At 41.7% G+C, this 26,931-nt stretch overlaps 1 protein-coding gene across 1 annotated transcript in view; it reads left to right on the top strand.

The window, feature by feature from the left end:
* Positions 1-26,931, top strand: part of LOC106571875 (plexin-D1) — a 114,484-nt gene that overhangs the window by 11,681 nt on the left and 75,872 nt on the right. The window contains exons 5-12 of the mRNA XM_014145393.3: positions 4,564-4,693; positions 5,824-6,001; positions 6,113-6,221; positions 21,228-21,327; positions 22,538-22,636; positions 24,743-24,835; positions 25,000-25,093; positions 25,876-26,033. Coding sequence (XP_014000868.2) covers positions 4,564-4,693; positions 5,824-6,001; positions 6,113-6,221; positions 21,228-21,327; positions 22,538-22,636; positions 24,743-24,835; positions 25,000-25,093; positions 25,876-26,033 — 961 coding nt within the window. The remainder of the gene's footprint in view (positions 1-4,563; positions 4,694-5,823; positions 6,002-6,112; positions 6,222-21,227; positions 21,328-22,537; positions 22,637-24,742; positions 24,836-24,999; positions 25,094-25,875; positions 26,034-26,931) is intronic.

Here is a 26,931-nt window from a genome sequence, read left to right as displayed (position 1 = left end):
TTATATTAGTGATATAAGGACTTTTAGGAGATTGAGAGAGGAGGGACTGTGAGAGAGCTGATGATTGATGTTAGAGGGGTGAGGAGTTTAGTGAGGAGTGACAGTGTAGTTTACTGTAAGATTACTGTAAGAAGTGGTGTTGGAGTAGAGTTTTATGGTAATAGCTGTGAAAGGAGTGAGAGTATAGTATTATGAATGTGGGTCTGTCTGGGATGTGGGTCTTTCTCTCTCTGTCTCTGTCTGTATCTCTCGCTCTATATCTCTGTGCCTGAGGACTGTGTTGGTTATGGCTGGGTGATAAAAGCAGATCAACAGATGAGATGAGGGTTAGTGATGTGCTGGGCTGCGCTGGCTGACTGGGGCTCTGGCACGGCTAACATGGCCAGGGGGCACCGAGGGAGGGAGTGAGGAAGGGAGGGAGAGAGAGACTGGTGTTTGATTCAATGTAACAGACTCTTTAATCTCACTCACACCTCTCTTTATTTATATATCTCCTATTTATCTCTCTCACTCCATGTCTGACATTCCTTTTTTATTTAGTAACTGTTAGTTACTATTTTCTTATTGTCTCATTTGCTCTCATTCTCTATCTGGCTCTAGTCATCCTTCTCTCTTTGGGTTCCCTTCTCCTCTCGTTGTCTCTTTGGGCTCTGTCTTCTTCCCTTGCTGTTCTTCCCCGTCTCTCTCTCTCTACCTCTACACAAGCCTGTTGATTGTGATGATAATGGTGGTGGGAGGGAGAGTGCACACTGGCTCCTTTGACAAGAAAATGTCAAAGTGTGTATCTGGGCGCATGTCTGTGTGACTTTGTGCCTGTGTTTGTGTGTGTATGCAGATGTGTCTCTGTGTCTCTGAGTATGTCTGAGTGTGTGTGTGTGTGTGTGCGCTTTTCTATGTAGCTTTTTGTATGTGTGCGTGTCTTTGTGTTTTCGTGTATATGTGTGTGTGTGTGTGTGTGTGTGTGTGTGTGTGTGTGTGTGTGTGTGTGTGTGTGTGTGTGTGTGTGTGTGTGTGTGTGTGTGTGTGTGTGTGTGCGCGCGCTTGTGTGAGAGTCCTGGGCTGGGTACTGAACTGATGAGCGTGTGTGTAGTGGTGTGTTTGGGCGCTCACTCTGGACTGCTGCTGGTGGTATGTTCCAGGGCTGGAGGGCAGATTTACCCAGGAAGGGGGGCTGCTCTCAGGGCATCGGGGGTCAGTGTCTGGGGGTGGAGGGTCCTCTCCGTCACCTCTCTGACACACACACACTCAAACATAATGGGTGCTGGAGGATTATCTCATCACTAAAGAATCTTCTTTCATACTTGTGAAATTGCACTAAAGCTATACAAAAACTGTAAGGAGTAGCGTGTTACCTTTTAAAACATGCCTGCTTTAGCAAAGTAGTTGACAGGTGATGGCAGGCTGCTGATGTGGGTGTATTTGAGAGAGGGAGTTGTTTTTGTATCTACTTATGTACACCATGATCACTGTCAGTGTGGTAGAGTTGACAGAGAAGGTGTGAATCGATTTTTAAAAACAATTTCAAAACAGTGAGAACTTTTCCTGAGCAGCCCCTGGCGTTAACATTTAGGCTCTATTTTCAACTGGCGTTAAGGCTGCGTTAGTATCAAACGCACATTAGTTTGCAATTTTGTCATGTAAAAACTGGCGCCCTGGCATTTGGTTTGGCAATTCACCTGTCTTTTATCAGCTTACTTGCACTCAGATGGGCAGGGTGGAAATATGTGAGGTGTGTCCTTAAAAATATGATGCAAAGTGCTAATTTCAGGCAGCGCTGATAGGAATATTTAAGACCAATCAAAATATGGTTTTAACGGTAATGCAGTTGGTTATGGCATTAATTTCGACAGCGAAAACGTAGCCTATCCAGCCGTGATGCACACTGGCCATATGCGCATGGAACAAGAGAAGGCTAGAAACATTAAAAAAACTAATATTTTGTCCCATTTCGTTTTATTTTATCAAAAACCAAGCATAGCCTCCCCTCCTCTCAAATAAGGATTTTTTTTATCTGCATAAAGGGTTTGGCTCTTGAGACAGCTTGGAAATACATCTTAATCACCAAAGCTTTATTAAAATATCAAGTTAGAGAGGAGTAAAATAGTGAGCTGACATTCCTTTTTTATCTATGTATTGTAGACAAGCCCACATTATTTTAACCATGCCCATCATGAAACGAGAGATGAGAACCTATGTGAATACTGGTGAACCTCGTATTTAGAAGTTATCTGTAACCTGTGAAAATAGCTTGTTTTCTGTTTCATATGTTCAAAATCCAATCCCTCCCTTAGGCCTATTATAACGAAGGCTGGTTCAACAGCAATGCGTGTCTTTTTAATCCTGGCGATTTTATGATGTCATTACATTTTAAATGTATTTATTGTTGTTGTTGTTAAAAAGAAGAAGTTGTTCTTCATTGAATTTTATTACAACCAAATTTATTAGAATGATTGACCTTCCTGGTTTTATGGTGACAACATCCGTGGCGCGCTTGCAATACAACTTCTGGAGGTTTGTGAATTGCGATCTGATCTGTAAAATGGTTCCGATTATGTTCATAAAGCATAGGCCTATTTGGGAGCAGTATAACAGGGAGTGGGCATCCTCCCTTTCTATTTATATTGGATCTTGGTCCATACTGTGAAAAGTTTGGATGTGTGTAAATCTTGCTTACTGACAAATTTATTAGAATGTAAATTGTAAATTGCATTAAGCAAGATTTACACACATCCAAACCCAGCCCTTTCACTCCAATGCCAGCAAGTGTGTTGATAATTTTGAAAGTGAAAATAGCTAAAATATTTCTGACACACCCCTGAACCTATAGCGTTACCGCCTGCACGTAGATTTACCATTGCGTTAGGTTTGTTAAAATAGAGCCCTTACTCTTTAGAAAGGGAAGTAATAAAAGTCCATTCTGATACCACACTGGGTTAGACAGAGGTGAATGACTCACTGGTCACTGAGTTACTGTCTGACTTTCCTGCTCAGCATCATAGCTTGTCTCTGTGTGTGTGTGTGTGTGTGTGTGTGTGTGTGTGTGTGTGTGTGTGTGTGTGTGTGTGTGTGTGTGTGTGTGTGTGTGTGTGTGTGTGTGTGTGGTGTGTGTGTGTGTGTGTGTGTGTGTGTTTAAATATTCTTTATGTGTGTTTGTTAGTTTCTTTAGGCTTCAATGTGTGCTGTGTGTTCCAGAGAGGCTATTAAGTTTGTCAAAACTGCTTGTGTTTTATGTGTTTGAGGTTGTTGCGTGTGTTTGTTCGTGTGTGTGTAGGGGATTTTTGTGGGATTGTAGAGCCATTCTATTCTATTCTTAGAAGAGTAGCTGACCTCATGATCCTTCCTGGTCCCTTAGCGCCAGTAGGACTAAAATCTGGACATTCACTCACGCACGCAGCGATACACACACACACACACACACACACACACACACACACACACACACACACACACACACACACACACACACACACACACACACACACACACACACACACACACACACACAGATGCACATTTAAATGCATACACACATCCACTCGTTCGCTCACACACACCCATTTTAGAACAGACTTGTTAAAGTGTCAAAGAAAGTATGGGTGCCAAAGTCATTACATGGTGATTATAACTTCTAACTGCTGTTCTACTGCTTGTGGCTGCTCCAGTCTAGTTTATCTATAGTTTAAGGTCATTGTGTCCTTGTTTGATAATGCACTGCAGGAGTACTAGCTGTGCTCTGTGCTTAGGGACTGGTGAAGTTTATTAGTGAAACAGTAGTCATAATATGAGCCCACCCTGCTCGATAAGCTCCCACTTTCTCACAGTCTGTCTCTCATACATATGCACAGATGTACACAGAAGCACTCACGAACGCACGCACGCACGCACGCACACACACACACACACACACACACACACACACACACGAATGACATGGCCTGGTAGCTCCTTAATTGAATTAAATGGCCTTTGATCCTGATGCCAGAGGGTTTAGGTTGTGATGGGAACATGTTTGACACCAAGTCAAACAGTGTGTTGTGTGTGTTGACCTGACTGACTGACAGCCCAGACCTCTCATGTGACACAATGAGATGAGTCTGATACGCAACTCTATGGGAAACCAACCAGCCCACTAAATGCTACATTGAGATTTAATGAGGACAGAAATCAAAATATGTGCGCTCTCTGCAATGAGAGGAGAGCAGATGTAGTGGAAACACTGAGTAAACAGAGTTTGCAATGTGAAGCTCTGTTGCTACTAGGTCAATAGAGGAAGCTGGGAGCTCATTTAAGAAGCTCTGCTAGACAGTAGTTTGGCTATGAATAACTTTCATTATGTGTTATCCCACTGGGCACACACTTGTTGAATCAATGCTGTTTCCATGAAATTTCTATGAGATTACGTTGAAACAATGTGGAATAGACATTGAATTGACATCTGCACCGAGTGGGAGCTCACTATGAAATATATTATAAGATTATAAACATAAATTACTAGAAAAATTGGCTCCAATTTAAACGTATTTACTCATGTACACAATGTCTTTATATGTGCCCCATGTGCAGGTGTTCCATCCAAAGGGAGTGTGCCTGGGGGCCTCTGGCGCGCTCCTGGATCGGGATGGGCGAAGGTCCCCAGCAGTGCCCCTCCATGACCCTCACCCCCCCAGAGATCAGCCTGTCCACTGACATCAAGGTACCATACATTACATCATAACTGTTTTTATGTGTAAGTTCAAACATATTGTTAAGTGAATCATGTGAAGTACCAAGTTATTCTTTTAATGTTACTTTTATAATATTTCTCAAGTGTGCATTACCAGTCAAAAGTTTGGACACACCAACTCATTCAAGTGTTTTTCTTAATTTTTTACTGTTTTTACTATTTTACATCAAAACTATTAAATAACACATGAAATCATGTAGTAACCAAAATAGTGATAAACAAATTAAAATATATTTTATATTTGAGATTCTTCAAAGTAGCCACCCTTTGCCTTGATGACAGCTTTGCACACTCGTGGCATTCTCAACCAGCTTTAAAGAATCAAAAATATGAAATATATTTTGATTTGTTTAATACTGTTTTGTTTACTACATGATTCCATATGTGTTATTTCATAGTTTTGATGCCTTCACTATTATTCTACAATGTAGAAAATAGTAAAAATAAAGAAAACCCTTGAATAAGTAGGTGTGTCCAAACTTTTGACTGGTAATGCACACTTGAGAAATACTGTACACACTGGTTCTGTGTGTACAGTAGGTACATTATGAGGGTCAGACACAGCATTGTGTGGAGTATGTAGGTCCGGTTGGCTGTGATAGCTCCAGCAGCTGTCCAATCCCAAGTCATCACTCAGGACCACAGGAAGCTGGGCCCACTGCCGTCTCCCCAAACAGGAAGCAGCAAGCAGGAAAGAGGAAGTCAGCGCCACAGCCAGGAAGTGATCAATTCCAAAGACAATAGGGTGTTCATTGTAGCATGTTACCATATGTCACTGGCCTCTCCAACTACTATATCTACAGCTATGTCATCTTCCTCTCCGTCTGTTGCTCTCACTCTTCACCCCCCCTTGTCTCCCCCTCTTCCTCCCCCTCTGTTTTTCTCCCACATATTGAAATGAGATCAGTGAGATTGACAGACAATGAAGTGTGATGTTCCCCAGTGTTGTGATCCCAGTGTAGATCACTCATGTCTCTCGTCACGCAACAGTATGTTTGGATGCAAGTTTACTATGCCATCTGTCTTTTGGAGACATGAAGATTTCTCTCTCCCTCTCTCTACTTGCCTCCACCCCCCAAACATTTCTTTCTCTCCACCAGGATGTGGGGATTCTGATAAACGGCAGCGTCCCTGATCTAGTTGGTTCGCGGGTGGAATGTGACTATGGATTGGGCGTTGCCACGGCAGCCACGGTGCACCTGGACTATGGCCCAGCCCAGATTCAGACCTGCCCCCTACTGCCTCGGGAGAGGTACCCCAACATCCCCCCTGGCAGAGGTAAGGGTTACTTATACTACTGGTAGAACACTAGTTTGATTTCATTCTGTGACATCACTGCTGATCTTGACATATGCTGAGACATTTCCATGTTATATGTTGTTGTGCCAGATCACCTGACTGTTCCCGTGGCGATAAAGGTGAACGGCACATCCGTGGTTTCCGGGAGCTTCGTCATCTATGATTGCGAGAGGACAGGAGCCATACACCCCAAGACTGCGTGAGTGTTTTCAAGTCTGAGTCATCTAGGGTTTCTTTTACACTTGTTTGCCCATCTTATAGTTTTAACCACTAACACTATTTCCAGACTTTCCTAAGTTAAACCCAGTTACAAGACACACACATGCTGACACACACACTTCCAATCTGCACTGTCTCTGTTTACCCCGGATCCACCAAGACAAATCTGCCTCAAATGAAACCTAAATAGCAGGATCATAACTGTGAAATTTGAGGCACGCAATCAGCCCCGTCCCTGAGCAGAGTTCTTTGCCAAGTCACTTGCATCACTCAAACGTCAGCCAAATGTCATCTATAGTCTCACTGGCATTCTCTCACCACACATGCAGCTCAAGGCCGGAAGGGTGGCAGACGGGTGTATACACCCCAAAAATCTGAGGGGGCACAAAGTCTGTGATGATGAGTGGGGGGTGGTCCTATGGCTGTCCGTAAATTGGAGAATTTTGCAATTTTGAAAGACTTTTCCTGCAATGTAGAGCCCTAATCATTATTATTAATACTATGTAAATAAATATGTCTATTTTTCTGCATATCTAAGCATACCTCTTGAGCTGCCTGTATCCTCCTGACTGATGGTTCTTTTTTAAAAGAAACTAAGTATGCTTCTCTGCATGTCTATTCAAATCTGGATAAAAGATTTCAAAGAATGTGAGTCTTATTCAGTACATGTAGTTATTGCTTGCCTGCTAAGATAGTTAGACAAGCTAGCTACTCTAACTTGATTGATAGCCTGAAATGGCTTCTTGGTAGCTAGTTATGAGGTTCGGAGATTGGGAACCTATCTGGGCTAGCTAAAGCCAACTTCCTAAAACGTCTAGGTGGCTAGTAGTATTAAAGAGAAACAACAACAAAAAATATTATATATACAGTACCAGTCAAAAGTTTGGACACACCTACTCATTCCAGAAGTTTTCTTTATTTTTACTATTTTCTACATTGTAGAATAATAGTGAAGACATCAAAACTATGAAATAACACACATGGAATCATTTAGTAACCAAAAAAGTGTTAAACAAATCAAAATATATTTATTTTTGAGATTCTTCAAAGTAGCCACCCTTGGCCTTGATGACAGCTTTGCACACTTGGAATTCTCTTAACCAGCTTAATTTTTATGTTTTTATTTATCGATTGAATCTTTATTTAACTAGGCAAGTCAGTTAAGAACAAATTCTTATTTACAATGACGGGGGCCTGGGATAAAAAATACAAATTAAATTAAAAAAAATATATATTAATAAAATTAAAATTAAAAAGATAAACAAAATGTATAAATAAATAAATGCAATATAAATATAGGACAAAATACACATCACAACAAGAGAGACAACACAACACTACATAAAGAGAGACCTAAGACAACAACATAGCAAGGCAGCAACACATGACAACACAGCATGGTAGCAACACAACATAACAACAACATGGTAGAAACACAACATGGTAGGGGAACAAAACATGGTACAAACATTATTGGGCACAGTCAACAGCACAAAGGACAAGAAGGTAGAGACAACAATACTCGCACAAAGCAGCCACAACTTTCAGTAAGAGTGTCCATGATTGAGTCATTGAATGAAGAGATTGAGATAAAACTGTCCAGTTTGAGTGTTTGTTGCAGCTCGTTCCAGTCGCTAGATGCAGCGAACTGAAAAGAGGAGCGACCCAGGGATGTGTGTTCTTTGGGGACCTTTAACAGAATGTGACTGGCAGAACGGGTGTTGTATGTGGAGGATGAGGGCTGCAGTAGATATCTCAGATAGGGGGGAGGGAGGCCTAAGAGGGTTTTATAAATAAGCATCAACCAGTGGGTCTTGTGACGGGTATACAGAGATGACCATTTTACAGGGGAGTATAGAGTGCAGTAATGTGTCCTATAAGGAGCATTGGTTGCAAATCTGATGGCCGAATGGTAAAGAACATCTAGCCGCTCGAGAGCACCCTTACCTGTCGATCTATAAATTATGTCTCCGTAATCTAGAATGGGTAGGATGGTCATCTGAATCAGGGTTAGTTTGGCAGCTGGGGTGAAAGAGGAGTGATTACGATAGAGGAAACCAAGTCTAGATTTAACTTTAGCCTGCAGCTTTGATATGTGCTGAGAGAAGGACAGTGCACCATCTAGCCCTACTCCCAAGTACTTGTATGAGGTTGTAATAACACCTGTGAGAAGAGGGGCATTCTTCTTACCAAACCACATGACCTTTGTTTTGGAGGTGTTCAGAACAAGCTTAAGGGTAGAGAAAGCTTGTTGGAAACTAAGAAAGCTTTGTTGTAGAACATTTAACACAAAATCCGGGGGGCAGGGGAGCTGAGTATAAGACTGTATCATCTGCATATAAATGCCTGAGCTATGTTGTTGATGTAAATTGAGAAGAGCATGGGATCTAGGGTTGAGCCTTGGGGTACTCCCTTGGTGACAGGCAGTGGCTGAGACAGCAGATTATCTGACTTTATACACTGCACTTTGAGAGAGGTAGTTAGTAAACCAGCCCAAAGACGCCTCAGAGACACCAACACTCCTTAGCCGGCCCACAAGAATGGAATGGTCTACCGTATCAAAAGCTTTGGCCAAGTCAATAAAAATAGCTGCACAATATTGCTTAGACTCAAGGGCAATGATGACATCATTGAGGACCTTTATGGTTGCAGTTACACATGCATAACATGAGCGGAAACCAGATTGCATACCCGAGAGAATACTATAGACATCAAGATAGCCAGTCAGTTGATTATTGACAAGTTTTTCCAAAACTTTTGATAAACAGATAGGATCAGCTTGATCAACCCCTTTAAATAAAGGCTGAACTGTGGTTGCCTTCCAACCAATGGGAACCTCCCCAGAGAGGAGAGATACGTTAAAAAGTTTGGAGATAGGCTTGGCAATGATAGGAGCAGCAACCTTAAAGAAGAAAGGGTCTAAACCATTTGACCCAGACGCATTAGAATGGGTAGGAGATGAGGAAATGTTGGATGGGCAAGGAGGAATGGCTGAGTCAAATCGGAATCTTGACTTAATGAAGTGGTGATTAAAGAGCTCAGCCATGTGCTTCTTGTCAGTAGCAACCACATCATCAACATTAAGGGACATGGGCAGCTATGAGGAGGAGGGTTTATTCTCCAGGTCTTTAACTGTTTTCCAGAACTTCTTGGGGTTAGACCAGCAGAGAGAGAACTGCTCCTTAAAGTAACTACCTTTGGCCTTCCGGATAGCCTGAGTGCACTTATTTCTCATTTGCCGGTCAGCCTGAGATTGCGTGTGCCAAGCCTTTCGCCAAATGCAATTCTTGGGTTAGAGTAACTCTGCAAGATCACATTCGAACCAGGGGCTGAACCTGTTTTTAATTATCACTTTCTTTATGGTGGCGTGTTTGTTAACAATACCACTGAAAATATAAAAAAATAAGGTCCAAGCGTCTTCGACAGAGGGGATCAAGCTGATTCTATACCATTTTACAGAGGCCAGGTCATGAAGGAAGGCTTGCTCATTAAAGTTTTTTAGCAAGTGTCTATGACAAATTAGGACAGGTCGTTTCACCGAGAAGCCATTATGAACACAGGCTGTAAAACAGTGATCACTAAGGTCATTACAGAAAACACCAAACTGATACCTATCAGGATTATTTGGGAGGAAAACATCGAGAAGAGTAGCCATTTCTGAGTGTTTGGAGTCATACCTTGTGGGATTGGTGATAATCTGAGAAAGATTTAGGGAGTCTCATTGCTTTAGGACAGTCAGGTGGTTTAAGCATGTCCCAGTTTAGGTCACCTAGCAGGACAAATTCAGACTTAGTGTAAGGGGCCAGGAGAGAGCGTAGGGCAGGTAGGGTACAGGCCGGTGCTGATGGAGGACGATAGCACCCAGCAACAGTCAACAAAGAGCTATTTGAAAGTGTAATGCTTAAAACCAGCAAATCAAATTGTTTGGGGACAGACTTGGAGACAACCGAGCACTGAAGATGATCCTTGGTAAAGATTGCCACTCCCCCACCTTTGGAAGATATGTCTTGCTGAAAAAGGTTATAACAATAAAGGTTAACATCAGTATTCAAAACACTCTTTCTTAACCAGTAATGTAAACTCAGTAATGACCAACACATCTGGATTGGAGCTGTGAACCCACACTTTCAATTGATCCATTTTAGGTAATAAGCTTTTGGTGTTAACGTGCAGAAAACCCAGGCTTTTACGATAGCAGAAATTAGTGTAGCGGATATCAGAGCACAAGTCAGAATTGGGGCTAGCAACAGTCGATGGGCCAGGGTGTACATGCACATTTCCAGATATCATCAACAGTAATACATTCAAGGCACGGCATAGTACAGGGAGAGCTCTGCAGTGCTGATTTGTAACATCTGAATGTGCATCAGGTAGTCTGAATTCATCTGAATTCATGAGGTAGTCACCTGGAATGCGTTTCAATTAACTGGTGTTAATAAAAATTTCATCAATCTACACACAATACCCCACAATGACAAAGCAAGAACAGGTTTAATAAAAACAGAAATACCTTATTTGCATAAGTATTCAGACCCTTTGCTATGAGACTCGAAGTTGAGCTCTGGTGCATCCTGTTTCTATTGATCATCCTTGACATGTGTCCACAACTTAATTGGAGTCCACCTGTGGTAAATTCAATTGACTGGATATGATTTGGAAAGGTACACACATGTCTCTATAAGGTACCACATTTGACAGTGCAAGTCAGAGCAAAAACCAAGCCATGAGGTTGAAGGAATTGTTCGTAGAGTCCCAAGACAGGATTGTGTCCAGGCACAGATTTGGGGAAGGGTACCAAAAATGCCTGCAGCATTGAAGGTCTCAGAAAACACAGTGGGCTTCATCATTCTTAAATGGAAGAAGTTAATAACCAACAAGACTCTTCATAGAACTGGTCGCCCGGCCAAACTGAGCAATCGGTGGAGAAGGGCCTTGGTCAGGGAGGTGACCAAGAACCTGATGGTCACTCTGAAAGTGCTCCAGATTTCCTCTGTGGAGATGGGAGAAACTTCCAGAAGGACAACCATCTATGCAGAACTCCACCAATCAGGCCTTTATGATAGAATGACCAGACAGAAGCCACTCCTCAGTTAAAGCACATGATAGCCCGCTTGGAGTTTGCCAAAACAACTCTTAGACCATGAAAAACAAGATTCTCTGGTCTGATGAAACCAAGCTTGAACTCTTTGGCCTGAATGCCAAGCATCCTATCTGGAGTAAACCTGGCACCATCCCTACGGTGAAGCACGGTGGTGGCAGCTTCATGCTGTGGGGATGTTTTTCAGTTGCAGGAACTGAGAGACTATTCAGTATTGAGGGAAAGATCAACGGAGCAAAGATCCTTGATGAAAACCTGCTCCAGAGCGCTCAGGTTCACCTTCCAAAAGGTCAACGACCCTACGCCTAGACAACGCAGGAGTGGCTTCGGGACAAATCTCTGAATGTCCTCGAGTATCGCAGCCAAAGCCCAGACTTGAACTTGATCGAACATGTCTGGAGAGAACTGAAAATAGCTGTGCAGCGACACTCCCCATCTAACCTGACAGAGTTTGAGAGGATCTGCAGAGAAGAATGGGAGAAACTCCACAAATCAGGTGTACCAAGCTTGTAGTGTCATACCCTAGAAAACGTGAAGCTCTAATCTCTGCCAAAGGTGCTTGAACAAAGTACTGAGTAAAGAGTCTGAATACTTGGGTAAATGTTTATTTAAAAAATATATATATTTGCATTTCCAAAAATGTCTAAAAACCTGTTTTTGCTTTGTCAGTATGGGGTATTGTGTGTAGATTGATGAAGGAAAGAAACAATTTAATCAATTTTAGAATACGGCTGTAACGTAACAAAATGTGCAAAAAGTCAAGGGGTCTGAATCCTTTTTTGGGGGGTTAGAACAGTTTTAATGTTGCAGATAGATTGTAGCTTCCATCAATGTAATTGTCTGCATCACTTCCAATCCCCCATATATTTTTTTGCAAATATATATATGTACATATACAGTTGAAGTTGGAAATTTACATACACTTAGGTTGAAGTCATTAAATCTCATTTTTCAACCACTCCACAAATTTCTTGTTGACAAACTATAGTTTTGGCAAGTCGGTTAGGACATCTACTTTGTGCATGACACAAGTAATTTTACCAACAATTGTTTACAGACAGATTATTTCACTTATAACTCACTGTACCACAATTCCAGTGGGTCATGACGCCTCTGGCGGCAGAGCTATTGAAGTCAGTGTTGGTGTCAGTCAGGGGTGCTGTATTGTTTATATTTGTCTTGTATATGCTGTATGTTGTTGGCTGGCTATATACAGTGTCTCTCATGTTGTTTTATGTGGTCTACAATACTATGTTTTGACTAGCAACCATTGTTTATTTGGGGTAAATATAGTGCATTGAATTTAATAGCTTTCCCTCTGTACTCAGTAAGGGGAATGATGGTTTAATATTTTTTTATATCTATTTGAATAGTTTAAATTCAGCCTGGTTGAAGTCTTGACAAGGTATGAAATGTAAAATGTATGTTGTGTGGCAGTAGAAGTAAGCTAATTGGCTAAGTAAGCGCTGTAGCTGTTCCTGTTCATGCTTTTCCTGTGGAGAGCGGTGGCTAATGTACAGTATGTGTAATGTGTATAGTGTAATGTGTATAATGTATGTGTGCGTACGTATAAATGACAATGTGTATGTTTGTGCATTCAGAGCAGCAAACAGTTGGAATGTGTTCATTCGGTCCACTTGTCAGATTGGTTTAGAGGTGTGAAAATGGAGTTGTCTGTGTGTATGCAGGTGTATAATAATAATAGATGTAATTTATATAGCACTTTTCATTACACGTTAAATCTCAAAGAAGATATGTAAGAAGTTGTATGTGTGTGGGTTTTTGCATGCCCCTGTGTCCTCAGTGAGGTCTGAAGGTGTGAAGTTAGACTGTATTGGTGAAGGTGATAATGAGCTAAGTGCCATTCTCACAGGAAGAGCACAGGGCCGCAAACTGAAGACCTCAGATACTCTATCCACTTTTAACCACTTCAAGTTGCTCTCTTCAAGGCAAAGTTCTGTCCAAAACGTGTGTTCCTGTGTTTTATATATATTTACACTCTATGAGGTTGGAATAATACTGTGAAATTGTGAAAATGATGATAATGCCATTTTAGTGTAAGAGCTGATTGAAAACACCGCATGAAGATTCAGTTTGTTTTGGCGGGATGGAGTTTTTGGCCTTCCACGGGGAAATCACCATGTGGTAAATTTGTTAATAGACCAATAAGAAAGATAGTTTTAAACCTCTCTGCCAATAACAGCACATTTTCAAATTTCCCCTCCCTACTCAGACCACTCCCACACAGTCCTAGATAAATTCTTACTTGAGAAATTGCTATTTACTAATAAGCTATTTTTGTTCCTTTTTGTTTTCAATTCAAATTGTCAATCACAGTAAGGTACTTAATTGTTACCCAGAAATGTTTTGATTCTGATATAAAAATGGCTGTCTGTGTACACGAGAGTTTCACCATCACACTGTAACTGGATACAGGCTTATTTTGTTCTGTGTTTGGAGCGAAGCCTGGTTTCTTGGTTCTGTGGGCCTCCCTCTGACTGTCCCTTTCTCCCCCTTTGAAAATGTACAGTTGAAGTCGGAAGTTTACCAAGCTTGAAGGGTACCTAGTAACAATTCCCTGTCTTAGGTCAGTTAGGATCACCACTTTATTTTAAGAATGTAAAATGTCAGAATAATAGTAGAGAGAATGATTTATTTCAGCTTTTATTTCTTTCATCATGTAAACTTCTGACCCACTGGAATTGTGATACAGTGAATTATAAGTGAAATAATCTGTCTGTAAACAATTGTTAGAAAAATTACTTGTGTCATGCACAAAACTATAGTTTGTTAACAAGAAATTTGTGGAGTGGTTGAAAAACGAGTTTTAATGACTCCAACCTAAGTGTATGTAAACTTCGACTTCAACTGTATATTCTCCCCAGGGGCGCAACTTTAGTTTTAGAAGTGGGGGGGACATAACTTAGCAGGGGGTTCTCCCTCAGAATTTTTGGGTAATCTAAAGCGCATTTTTCCACATTTCTACTAGGACTGTCCCCAACTAAAAAAATCTTGGTTCACCAAGAGTAGTCTTTTTTTCCGACCAATCGATTGATCAAAATTTTTAAAACATGGAGTTTTCCTTAGCCTATATAGACACACCCTATGTGTTTTTATAAAATCAACTATATGTAGGCCTACTGAACTTGTCTGATGCTTTAAGTACGCTGTTTGATTAAATAATGAAGACAATCAACAAATGACAAATTACTCAAGAGGGAGCCAGAGATCAAGATAGCCTAACCAGAAGGAAAAAAAGTTCCCGACACTCCTTCTCCCGCTGCTTTGCAGATTCTACCTTTATGTTCCTGAAGTTGCCGGTAATAAGCTACACCCGGTGTCAGCAACCTTTTCCATTTGTTGTGCCAATTTATCTTACCATTTATACCAATCTGCGTGCCAGTTATGATTTTCATATGCACATTTTCATGGAACAGTTTTATTTAATTTATAATAGTCTTTGTATCTCAAAATCATTGTCTGTGATTAATCTACATTCTATATCTAAATGAAAATAATACAAATCTAAAAGTAACTTCTATTGCCATTGTCAACTATGTAATAAAAATCTACATAAAGCCAACACATAAAAGCGTTGCAGCCTGCAGGTAGAAAATATCATAATAAAAATAAATATCTGATAAATCATATTGGCTATTCAGGGCCTGTCTGAAACATTTTATAAAACTATCAACTGGGTCAACCCAAAACTCGCACTAGAAAACTTTAAACATTGTATAAAATATTCTGGGCCCTCAGAATTTCCCGCGCCAGTGAGCTCGGGACAGACACAGCTGTAGGCTATTTGTGCAAGGCTTAAGAAGTAATCAGGTATTTCCACTGAATCAGAGCATTACTTTTTTCCCTTTAATGCCGAGTGGTTATCGAAAGGGAGAGAGCTGGAAATATTGTTCAAGTACTTTGAGGAACTATTGTCATTCTCAATTGATTCTAAAAATCTGACTTTGTTTACTTACTGTTTGAGGTGAAGAAAAAATATTTTGAGAAGTTGCACAGCTTCTGAGTTAAGCCAATCAGAAATACTATCAGACATCCCCAAATGGAACGTTTATAGGCCTACATTTGCACGAAGGCCAGGTAGCCTAGTCCTACTTCTATATGCGTAATCAGGTTCACGTCCTTACTCAACATTGACAGCAGTTTTTTAAGCAAAAGACGATGAATAAATTGACAAAACCCATAAATGGAATAAAATAAACAAAAACTTGTTTCTCACAAGTGTAGCATAGATTGTGAGTTCTGCAAAACACATGTCCACTCCGACAATGAGATCGGTAAGTTACTGTAAAAGTTACAGAAATTACCATAACCAAACAGACATTGCAGATTAGACATTATGGGCATTAACAGTAAATGTAAACTATTGCTGGTGATGTATGTAATGGGGAATTGATAGACAAACAATTTCAAGCAGAAATTTGCATCCTGTAGCACAAACTCAAAAAAGTTCTGGGACACTGTAAAGTCCATGGAGAATAAGAACACCTCCTCCCAGCTGCCCACTGCACTGAGGCTAGGAAACACTGTCACCACTGAATAATCCACTATATTTGAGAATTTCAATAAGTATTTTTCTACGGCTGGCCATGCTTTCCACCTGGCTACCACTACCCCAATCAACAGCCCTCCACCCCTCACAGCACCTCGCCCAAGCCTCCCCCATTTCTCCTTCACCCAAATCCAGATAGCTGATGTTCTGAAAGAGCTGCAAAATCTAGACCCCTAAAAATTTGCCGGGCTAGACAATCTGGACTGTCTCTTTCTAAAATGACAAAATTGTTGCATCCCCTATTACTAGCCTGTTCAACCTCTCTTTCGTATCGTCTGAGATTCCCAAAGATTGGAAAGCTGCCGCGATCATCCCCCTCTTCAAAGGGGGAGACACTCTAGACCCAAACTGCTACAGACCTATATCTATCCTACCCTGCCTTTCTAAGGTCTTCGAAAGTCAAGTAAACAAACAGATTACCAACCATTTCGAATCCCACCGTACCTTCTCCGCTATGCAATCTGGTTTCAGAGCTGGTCATGGGTGCACCTCAGCCACGTTCAAGGTCCAAAATGATATCATAACCGTCATCGATAAGAGACATTACTGTGCAGCCGTATTCGTCGACCTGGCCGAGGCTTTCGACTCTGTCAATCACCACATTATTATCGACAGACTCAACAGCCTTGGTTTCTCAAATGATTGCCTCGCCTGGTTCACCAACTACTTCTCTGATAGAGTTCAGTGTGTCAAATCGGAGGGCCTGTTGTCCGGACCTCTGGCAGTCTCTATGGGGGTGCCACAGGGTTCAATTCTCGGGCCGACTCTCTTCTCTGTATGCATCAATGATGTCGCTCTTGCTGCCGGTGATTCTCTGATCCACCTCTACGCAGACGACACCATTCTGTATACCTCTGGCCCTTCTTTGGACACTGTGTTAACTAACCTCCAGACGATCTTCAATGTCATACAACTCACCTTCCGAGGCCTTCAACTGCTCTTAAATGCAAGTAAAACTAAATGCATGCTCTTCAACCGATCACTGCCCGCACCTGCCCACCTCCAGCATCACTACTCTGGACGGTTCTGACTTAGAATATGTGGACAACTACAAATACCTAGGTGTCTGGTTAGAGTGTAAACTCTCCTTCCAGACTCACATTAAGCATCTTCAATGTCATACAACTCACCTTCCGAGGCCTTCAACTGCTCTTAAATGCAAGTAAAACTAAATGCATGCTCTTCAACCGATCACTGCCCGCACCTGCCCACCTCCAGCATCACTACTCTGGACGGTTCTGACTTAGAATATGTGGACAACTACAAATACCTAGGTGTCTGGTTAGAGTGTAAACTCTCCTTCCAGACTCACATTAAGCATCTCCAATCCAAAATTAAATCTAGAATTGGCTTCCTATTTCACAACAAAGCATCCTTCACTCATGCTGCCAAACATACCCTCGTAAAACTGACCATCCTACCGATCCTCAACTTTGGCGATGTCATTTACAAAATAGCCTCCAACACTCTACTCAACAAATTGGATGCAGTCTATCACAGTGCCATCCGTTTTGTCACCAAAGCCCCATATACTACCCACCACTGCGACCTGTATGCTCTCGTTGGCTGGCCCTCGCTTCATACTCGTCGCCAAACCCACTGGCTCCAGGTCATCTACAAGTCTCTGCTAGGTAAAGCCCTGCCTTATCTCAGCTCACTGGTCACCATAGCAGCACCCACCCGTAGCACACGCTCCAGCAGGTATATCTCACTGGTCACCCCCAAAGCTAATTCTTCCTTTGGCCGCCTTTCCTTCCAGTTCTCTGCTGCCAATGACTGGAACGAACTGCAAAAATCACTGAAGCTGGAGACTCATATCTCCTTCACTAGCTTTAAGCACCAGCACCAGCTCACAGATCACTGCAGCTGTACATAGCCCATCTAACTACTTCATCCCCATACTGTATTTATTTATTTATCTTGCTCCTTTGCACCCCAGTATCTCTACTTGCACATTCATCTTCTGCACATCTACCATTGCAGTGTTTAATGGCTATATTGTAATTACTTTGCTACCATGGCCTATTTATTGCCTTTACCTCCCTTATCCTACCTCATTTGCACATACTGTATATAAACTTTTTTCCCCTACTGTATTATTGACTGTATGTTTGTTTATTCCATGTGTAACTCTGTGTTGTTGTATGTGTCGAACTGCTTTGCTTTATCTTGGCCAGGTCGCAGTTGCAAATGAGAACTTGTTCTCAATTAGCCTACCTGTTTAAATAAAGGTGAATTAAATAAACAAAAAATGTAAAAAGTTATGAAACAATGAATACCCACAAAATGGCGGGAGAGAGCGCATTCTGGAGACGTGCCTTGTGCATCTGAGCCACAATCCCCATATTCTTGGACCATGGCATCCCCACGGCCTCCTCAGTGGTGGAAAAAGTACCCAATTGTCATACTTGAGTAAAACTAAAGATACCTTAATAGAAAATAACTGAAGTAAAAGTGAAAGTCACCCAGTAAAATACTATTTGAGTAAAAGTCTAAAAGCATTTGGTTTTAAATACAATTAATTATCAATAGTAAAAGTATAAATCATTTGAAATTCCTTATATTAGGCAAACCAAATGGCACAATGTTTTTTGTAAATTTTATTAACAGATAGCCCGGCAGCACACTCCGACAATAATTTACCAACAAAGCATTTGTGTTTAGTGAGTTTGCCAGATCAGAGGCAGGGATGTTCAGAGATGACCAGGGATGTTCTCTTGATGAATGCGTGAACTGGACCATGTTCCTGTCTTGCTAAGCATTTGTATTTGTGTTTATTATGAATCCCCATTCCTGGGGTCCTGCAAAATTAAGGCAGTTTATACAATTTTAAAAACATTATAATACATTCACAGATTTCACAACACACTGTGCCCTCAGGCATTCAAAATGTAAGAAGTACTTTGGGTGTCAGGGAAAATGTATATGGTGTAAAAAGTACATTATTTTATTTCGGAATTTAGTGGAGTAAAAGTAAAAGTTGTCTAAACTATAAATAGTCAAGTAAAGTACAGATACGCCCCAGAAATTACTTGAGTAATAGGCTACTTGAAAGTATTTTTTACTTTAAAGTTCTTTACACCACTGGGCCTCCTCAATGGATTAGTCCACTGAGACAGGCCAAATCACACAGGTGTCTCGTGTGCCATGAAAATAAGTGTTTTATTTGCGACTGTACGACGAAAAAAATTGAATGTTTTCAATACAGACCCCTTCTGTCATAAAGGCACCAAGACCTTATGAAAGTTGCACAGTATACCTTTAATCTTGTAATAAATCAAATCTATTGATACCCAATTTGACATTTCTGCCATTCAGTATCAACATTTCCAAGCAAACAAAAACAGGGATAAGAATCTGTAGACCTGCTGAGGTAAAATAAATAAATCAAATCTAGTGAATCTAATAAATCAAATCATACTCGTTGCCAGAATTCAGCCAGCCTTCAGAAGATCATAACATATGCAAATATGACCCCTTTTGTGTTTTACACTTCCAGCAGACTAATTACATTTCTGAATGCATGATATTCAGTTTCACTGGCATGTAGAATATTCGATGGATGGTCTTAAACTGCAGTAATTGATGTCTGAGATGATATGAACATGAATGGGCATTCAAACATATATGTATCCATTCATCATCATCAATATTGTGCTGTGTACTGACTGTGCACCATGACAGAGTAGCCTGTAGAGCTGTTTATACTGTGTCAGTGTGAAAAGTAGGGAATTAGCTAAGGAAACTGACAGATCAATAACGTTACATTGCTATTCAGACTCTAATAAAAACTCACATTACGCTGTCAAAAAACGTCAGTATATTCGTCTTCAATTGTTTGGCTACTGGTTTCATTGTTTGATTCAGGTCTAGTGGGATTGAGGCAAAAATAATACATACAGTTAGTCAGCAAGCTAGCTAACGTTAGCCAACTTTTGGCTAGCTCTAATGGTACATTACTGCCCGAAAACTAGCCAAGTTAATTTACTTCTGTTGAAACGGGACAAAAAGATTTCCATGCACACAACAGCTGTTAGATACTGCTACCTGACAGATAGTTAGAGGCTAGAGCTGAACTGGCTATGGCAGCTACTAGCTAGTTCATTCTCTTCAGACAGAACTTCAGTCGAGAGGGGATTGAACATTAGCTAACGTTACATGTCAGTTACACTACTAGCTCAGCACTGGTAATAAATTATTTCTTCCTTTTAGTCTAATCAACAGTTACCTCGACAGCTACATCAGTCAAATAAAGAGTAGCCAGTTTCTGCTCTGCTTGCTTTTACAACTCTGAAAAAAAGGGGCAATACACAGAGAGAGCCGCTGCAGACAGTAGCACTGTGCTGGTCAGTCACTTGTCCGCATGATCTGTGGTGTCTGCATGGTCCTAAAGCACACCATTGCTGCTTTTTTTGTATTGCAGTGCAATGATAAAACTGGGGGGGACAAAAATATAAATGTCCCCGACCCCAGTGAAAGTTGAGCCCCTGATTCTCCCTAACAGCTTTCTCCTTGACAGAGACTCAGAGTGTGTGTTGAACCACAGTGCTCACTGAGAGGCCTGAGAGTAAGAGCTCATCTGTGTGTTCAATGTGTGAGGGTCAGGGGTGGGTTTTCAGGATGACTCTATATGACGAGCAGTGTGAGAGAGGGAGAGCGGGGGTGTGTGTTTCTGTGTATGTGTTTGTGAGTGAGAGTACTTTAGCTAAAACAAAAAAGCTGCCTGATAAGAGTCCCTGGAGTGGGTCGTCTGCTTCTAATCACCCTCCCCCACACACACCCAGCAAATCACGTTCCTGCAAACCCCTTCATCTCCCCTCTCTTAAATGGCAAGCTGGCACCCCTTCTCCCATGGTTGTTACGAGATAGACAGGGTATCACTGAAGGCGCTATCACTCCTGGTGTGGGGACATCTGTCTTCCACCCACAGGCAATAGAGTGACACACAGTGGAGGGGTTCTTATTTGGGCTGCTATCTGGGAAAACACTCACACGCATGCACACAGCTCTATCAGGGATTCCTGCCTTTACAGAGCTCCTCGTGAATAGTGGAACTCGATGTTTAGTATCTTCTCTCGTAGCCAGTGTAACCCTGTTTGACCTTGCATGTTGCTTCGTCCACTGTGTTTACTACAGGTTCCAGGTCTCACGTGTGTGTGTTTGGCCAGCTGATTCAAATAATCAAAGCTTCATGATTATTTGAATCATCTGTTTAGTGCTAGGGCAAAAAACTAAACGTGCAGCCCTTGGGGTCCCGAGGACTGAGTTTGGGAAACGCTGGTCTAACCCTTATCTATGTGTGTTCTCCTGTGTGTCAGATGTATCAGCTGTCTGAGCACCAGGTGGAGGTGTTACTGGGACCAGGACAGCCACTCTTGCCTCTCCTCTAAAGACGACTCCAAACATAGCCTGCTAGAGGTGAGTTAGCCCTCTGTTAAACCACTCCAGTCAGAAACACTGTCTAGTTTAGAAGTAGCTCTATTAGTTACAGATCGAGGATCCATTCCCCACTAGTCCTAACCTTAAACATTAGCGGGGAAGATGTCAAACTAAACCCTAGATCAATGGCAACCAATCAAAAGCTCCTATGATGACCTCAGTCCATTCTGATTTGGCCTCATGTAACATTCCGGCCAGTCATACCAGGTTAAAGCTATCTTACTGTTGTCAGCCATTTTTGAAACAGCCCATAAAACACAGGGAGACATGGTTAACAGACTCCTAATGAGATAATGGGCCATGTTAAAGCCTCTCTGACCTTCTCAGAGCTCTCTCTCCCAGTTCTTCATGGTGGTGGCTTTTGATAGGCCCTCTGGAACCAGTGTGAAGAATAGGCTCACTGTTTCACCGTTTTTCCTGTCTACTGTACAGTGTCGTATAATGGTGCCCTGGTGTATAGTTAGTGTGTATGGTGCCAGAGTGGGAGCTGCTTTCATCTGAAAATGTTTGTTAGTAATGATGTCCAAATCTGGCATGGAGGACTGATCTCAATATTAAAACTCTTTTGAGATATAAAAATCTCAGTCAAACTTTAATTGTTGTGAGAACAGCTATCCCTTTAAGTATTGTTATGTTACGGCAGGACATGCTCGTTATGTTCATTGAAGCTATCACTACCCCTTAGATACACTACTCACCTCCTATGAGCATACCTAGGTTCTGACAGCATCACTGCTGTGGTACAGCCAGCCACCCCTCTCTCATACTGCCTTTGGTGTTAGAGAAGCAAAGTCGCCCTGCCACTGTTTGGATCCCCACACACAGTCTGATCGAGTCCATAAAAACTGGTGTACTCTGAAGGAGTGTGGTTAGGTGAGTCAGAGTGAGCTTGGCTCTGTTAGTCTGTTAGCTGGACATAACATTTTCTAAGTCTGGTTTTCTGTGTTGAGCCCCATCCTGCCATTATTCTGCCATCGTTGCCTTCCGGTGTGCCTGTTTTTCTAATCCCTCACCACCCTTCCATTTTAGGCTGTTGTTTCACTCTGAGCAGAGCAGAGCTTAACCCTCTCATTTCCTCCTCCTCCTCTCAGCAACATAAACAGGACAGGTATTTTTGGAAGCGGATGTCTGCAGGGGAACCATTGTTTTCTTTAACCCCTGAGTGTGTGTGTCACTTCCTGTCCCCCAGAATGCTGCTTTCTGTCCAAGTCTTGTGGCAGAGAATGTTGGACCTTCACCCTCGGGGATGACCCAGAACTTCACCCTGTTCCTAGTCAACGTGGTACAGGTACAATATACAGTAGCCCCTGTTAGATACTATACTAAATGTGGTACAGCCAGATAGGAGTGATTTAGAGGGAGATTCGTGGGAATGATAGTGAACCCCTCAGTGGTTGCTCTTTGGGAATGAGCTGAGACATCTGCAGTGACTGCATGGAAGAGGTTAGAATCAGAATGATGAATGGCTTTATCTCCTCACTTATTTGAAACACCTTTTAGCTGTCTGTTCCCACCAGGTTCTCTGATATCTTATCTCTCAGTAGATATACAGGCATTCACAGACATATGGAGACATTCAAAGAACACATAGCAATCTTTAGTACTATTTGCCCTATCTTTTCCCTTTCAGACACTTTTTACCTTCAGACACTGATCTCAGATCAGTCTGTATAACCCAAATCCTAACCTCAATTTATTGGAGGAAAAAAGTGATGAGGGTCTGACTCTGTTAGCTTGTGACATTCCATCTCTGACTAGTTGCCAGGTCTGGTCAGTCATAACCATAACCCTGTGCCCTTTCACACACTCTCTGACTGGGTTTCTATGGCGACAGACAGTTAGTCAGAAATACACACAAAAACACACACATGCACACACACACACAGTTTAATTGGCATAGATATAATCAACCTTTGATAGCTGTTATTATTTAATTTCAGTTCTTTTAACAATGTCATCAGCTTTGCTGTGAGTCAGATGTATATGTGTTGTAAAGTATAGAAAAGGAGGTCTCATACTACAGTGGGAAGACCAAACTAGCTTGACCTGGCATTCCTTGCTATTATTTAGCTTGTTTAAACATGGCTCTATGCCTCAAATTGGCATATAGTCTATCTGGGGCAAAGAATGCAATGACTATTCAGAGAAGATCTCTATGAATCAGGGGAACGTTGTCGAAAGCAGAAGGGAAATTAACACTGTTATGTGAAAGGGTAAATGTTTTACAGTTCAAACACCACAGTCATATACTTTTTTTAAATATATTTTTTTAGCCTTTATTTAGCAAGTCAGTTAAGAACAAATTCTTATTTACAATGACTGCCTACCCCAGCCAAACCCGGATGACGCTGGGCAAATTGTGCACCGCCCTATGGGACTCCCAATCATGGCCAGATGTGATGCAGCCTGGATTCGAACCAGGTTCTGTAGTGACGCCTCTTGCACTGAGATGCAGTGCCTTACATTGCTGTGCCACTAGGGAGCCTGAGTGACTTATTCTGGCCTATTATAACCTGTTAAATCAATCCATATGTAACTGTTTATACATACCTTATGACTGACTACAAGCACTTTGAATAGATTGACTGCACTTCTCTTCCTGACGTGTACACTATTACACACAAAATGTGTGGTCGTATCTCCTGATGTTTTGGCTGAAATGTGAATTCATAGTAAACCCAGATGAGTTGCTGAGGTAGGGGACTTTACCGTCCAGATGTTGATGAATATGATGAATTATAAATGGATTCTAAATTCTGCCTGGCAGGGACAATTGTCCTGGGCTATTTAGATGTTTTGCATTCCTCCCTTCCCAGGGTTGTCAATGGTTACCAACTATTTAGGAGGACAGAGTTCTCTCCCAGCCAGGTCCTTGTTATTGTTTCTCATATGACACTCTATTCCCTACATAGTGCATGTACATTCATGAACCAATTAACATTAGCCCTGATGGACTAATAAGTATGTTAGCTCAACCAAAAGAAACAGCCACCATTCTGATAATGGAACTAGAACAAGTGCACACTCTGAATAAAGAGACACTATTTGTAGCTCCAAAATGAACTATTGGGAAAATATGGAGTTTTCTGGGTGCCAGGCTGTTGCTTTTGCTAACTTGTCGCTTTCTTGACAATGTTCTCTTGCCAATGTTTGGCATGACATTTCCAAAGCAGTTGGCTGAAGAAGAAGCAGATTGGCATCTAAGCTGCAGGACTAGATAGGATGAGGAAAGTAATGACATAACAAGATGTGTAAAGGTAATATACAGTATCCCAAAATGTGTCCCCATAAACCCTGTTTCCCTGGGTGATGTCAGACTGTGCCTCCCCTCTGATTGGTTTATAAATGAAATGTTGTTGCCATGACGACATGGCTGTATTGTTTTGTTCCTTAGGGGGAGGAGCTAGAGTGTGACTTTGGGAACGAGCAGCGGTATGATTCCCGATGGCTGGAGGACAGCTCAGGGGTCAAGTGCCCTGGAGTGACAGTGAGTACAACCAATCATGTTCCAAGAGTAGCTGTCACGCATCACAATCTTTGTAAAGGGCCAATAAGAAATAAGCTGTTTAGTGTATGGCCAATTGAAGCCATGCTTACTGGTAGTGTATGGTGAAATGGCCGATCAGCGGGCTTGTCTCTCTTACCATATAGCTAACCACTGTGGAGAGGAGTCAGGTGTTTCAGCTCAGTCTGCGTAGAAAGGGACACCTGGACAAATACATCGACAGCCCTAAACCCATGACAGGTATGAGTGCATGCACGCACACACACACATTTGTTTTACTATCCTTGTGTGGACCAAAACATTTATTCCCATTCAAAATCTTATTTTCCCTAAACTTAACCCTAACACCAAACCCCTAACCCTAAACCTAACCCTATTTCCTAAACCTAACACTTATTCTAACCCTAACCCTAAACATAACCCCTAAAATAGCCTCTTTCCTTGTGGGGACCCGAATTATCCTTGTTTTGCTATCTTTGCGAGGACTTCTGTTACCCACAAGGATAGTAAAACCACACACACACACACACACACACACACACACACACACACACACACACACACACACACACACACACACACACACACACACACACACACACACACTCCCAGATGCCAGTATATTCTCAAAGTTATTAGGCCATGTGTTTACCATGTGAGCCCTTAGAGCAGAAGAACAGCCCTGGCCCACAGCCAGAAAAACGGCATACTTTATTACAAGATTGATGCTTCATACCGTGCTCAGTCATCAAAACACACACACAAGCGCACATGATTTCTCTATGGGAGGTGCTGGAACATGAACATGCTCATCTGTTTCTCTTTCTTTCTGTTCATATGTCTTTCCTCTCAGTTTTTCAGGGTTTATTTATATTATGTTGAAAATATTTTTTATCCAAAGCATCTGACATAGGTTCAGTATAATATATTCAGCCCATACGGTTACGTGATGTAGCCTGTATGTTGCTAGCCTGCTGTATTGTAATAATAAAACCCTCTCCCTCCCCCTCTTTCTCTCTCAGTGGAGGTGTATAACTGTGGGGTGGGCATTGGGGACTGTTCCCAGTGTTGGGGACGTGAGAACCTGGGACATCTGTGTGGCTGGTGTGACAACAGCTGTAGACCCAGGAATGACTGCCAGTATATGAATAGCCAGTGTCCTGACCCCGAGATCACCAAGGTAGGAATACACACACACTAGTCTGATAGATACTGAAACTATACTCTAGTGTACAATGGTTCTTCCTTTAAAGTTGTGTCATACTGCAGCACACCTTGCGGGCTGCCGCAGAATTCTATTGTACTTTATTTAAGTGTCAGCCATTGTTGCCATTAATGCTAGTTAGTGCTAGTTTGACCACCAGAGGGAATCTTTGAGAAGCATTTGGCAGTTTTTAATATTGGCTGTACCTTTTTTTGTGAGAACATAGTATATGGGATTGATTTTAAGAAATGTAGCTTAATTAATTTTATTAAGATTATGGTGTTTCTATTCCAAGGAAAATGAAAAACAAAACACTAAATATGGCGCTGTACAACGTGACCGGTTGGGAGTAGGCTGTCCAAGAGAAAAATAATCCTAACATTTCCACACCCTAATTGTAGGCTAACCAATACCCAAACAGAGATTTTGTGAAAATAAAAATCTCATTGATTTATCAAGACCAGTCCCATGCTTGTCTCAGAGCAGCGTGAAACGGTGCTGAAATAGTTGACCACACGCAGGTAGGCTATTGCTTCAAATCCTATAATAACAATTGGATGACTTTGGGTGTTCCAGTAAGCAACAATTTATTTCCTTCATTAGCCTACTTTATTCTGAAAAATTCATCCGTAACTCTGCCAAGCCTACAAGCAAAGATGAACTGGTGAAGGCCATCAAGACGTTTTGGCTTGAGAAACTGATTGTTATTTTATGAACGAAAGCATAAAGATGTTGATGAGCAGTTACTCTGTAAATCTTTAGAGTACTTAAGCATCAAATACATTGCAAGTTGGGAGGGATTTTCACACCTACAGTAGCCAGGCTATTAAACTAATCGTTGGATAACAGATCGGCTCTCGGAACTCATTAAGAG

Source organism: Salmo salar, chromosome 15 (genome assembly GCF_965601325.2).
Source record: "Salmo salar chromosome 15, fSalSal1, whole genome shotgun sequence".
Lineage (NCBI taxonomy): Eukaryota > Metazoa > Chordata > Actinopteri > Salmoniformes > Salmonidae > Salmo > Salmo salar.
This window is presented reverse-complemented; position numbering and strand designations above follow the sequence as displayed.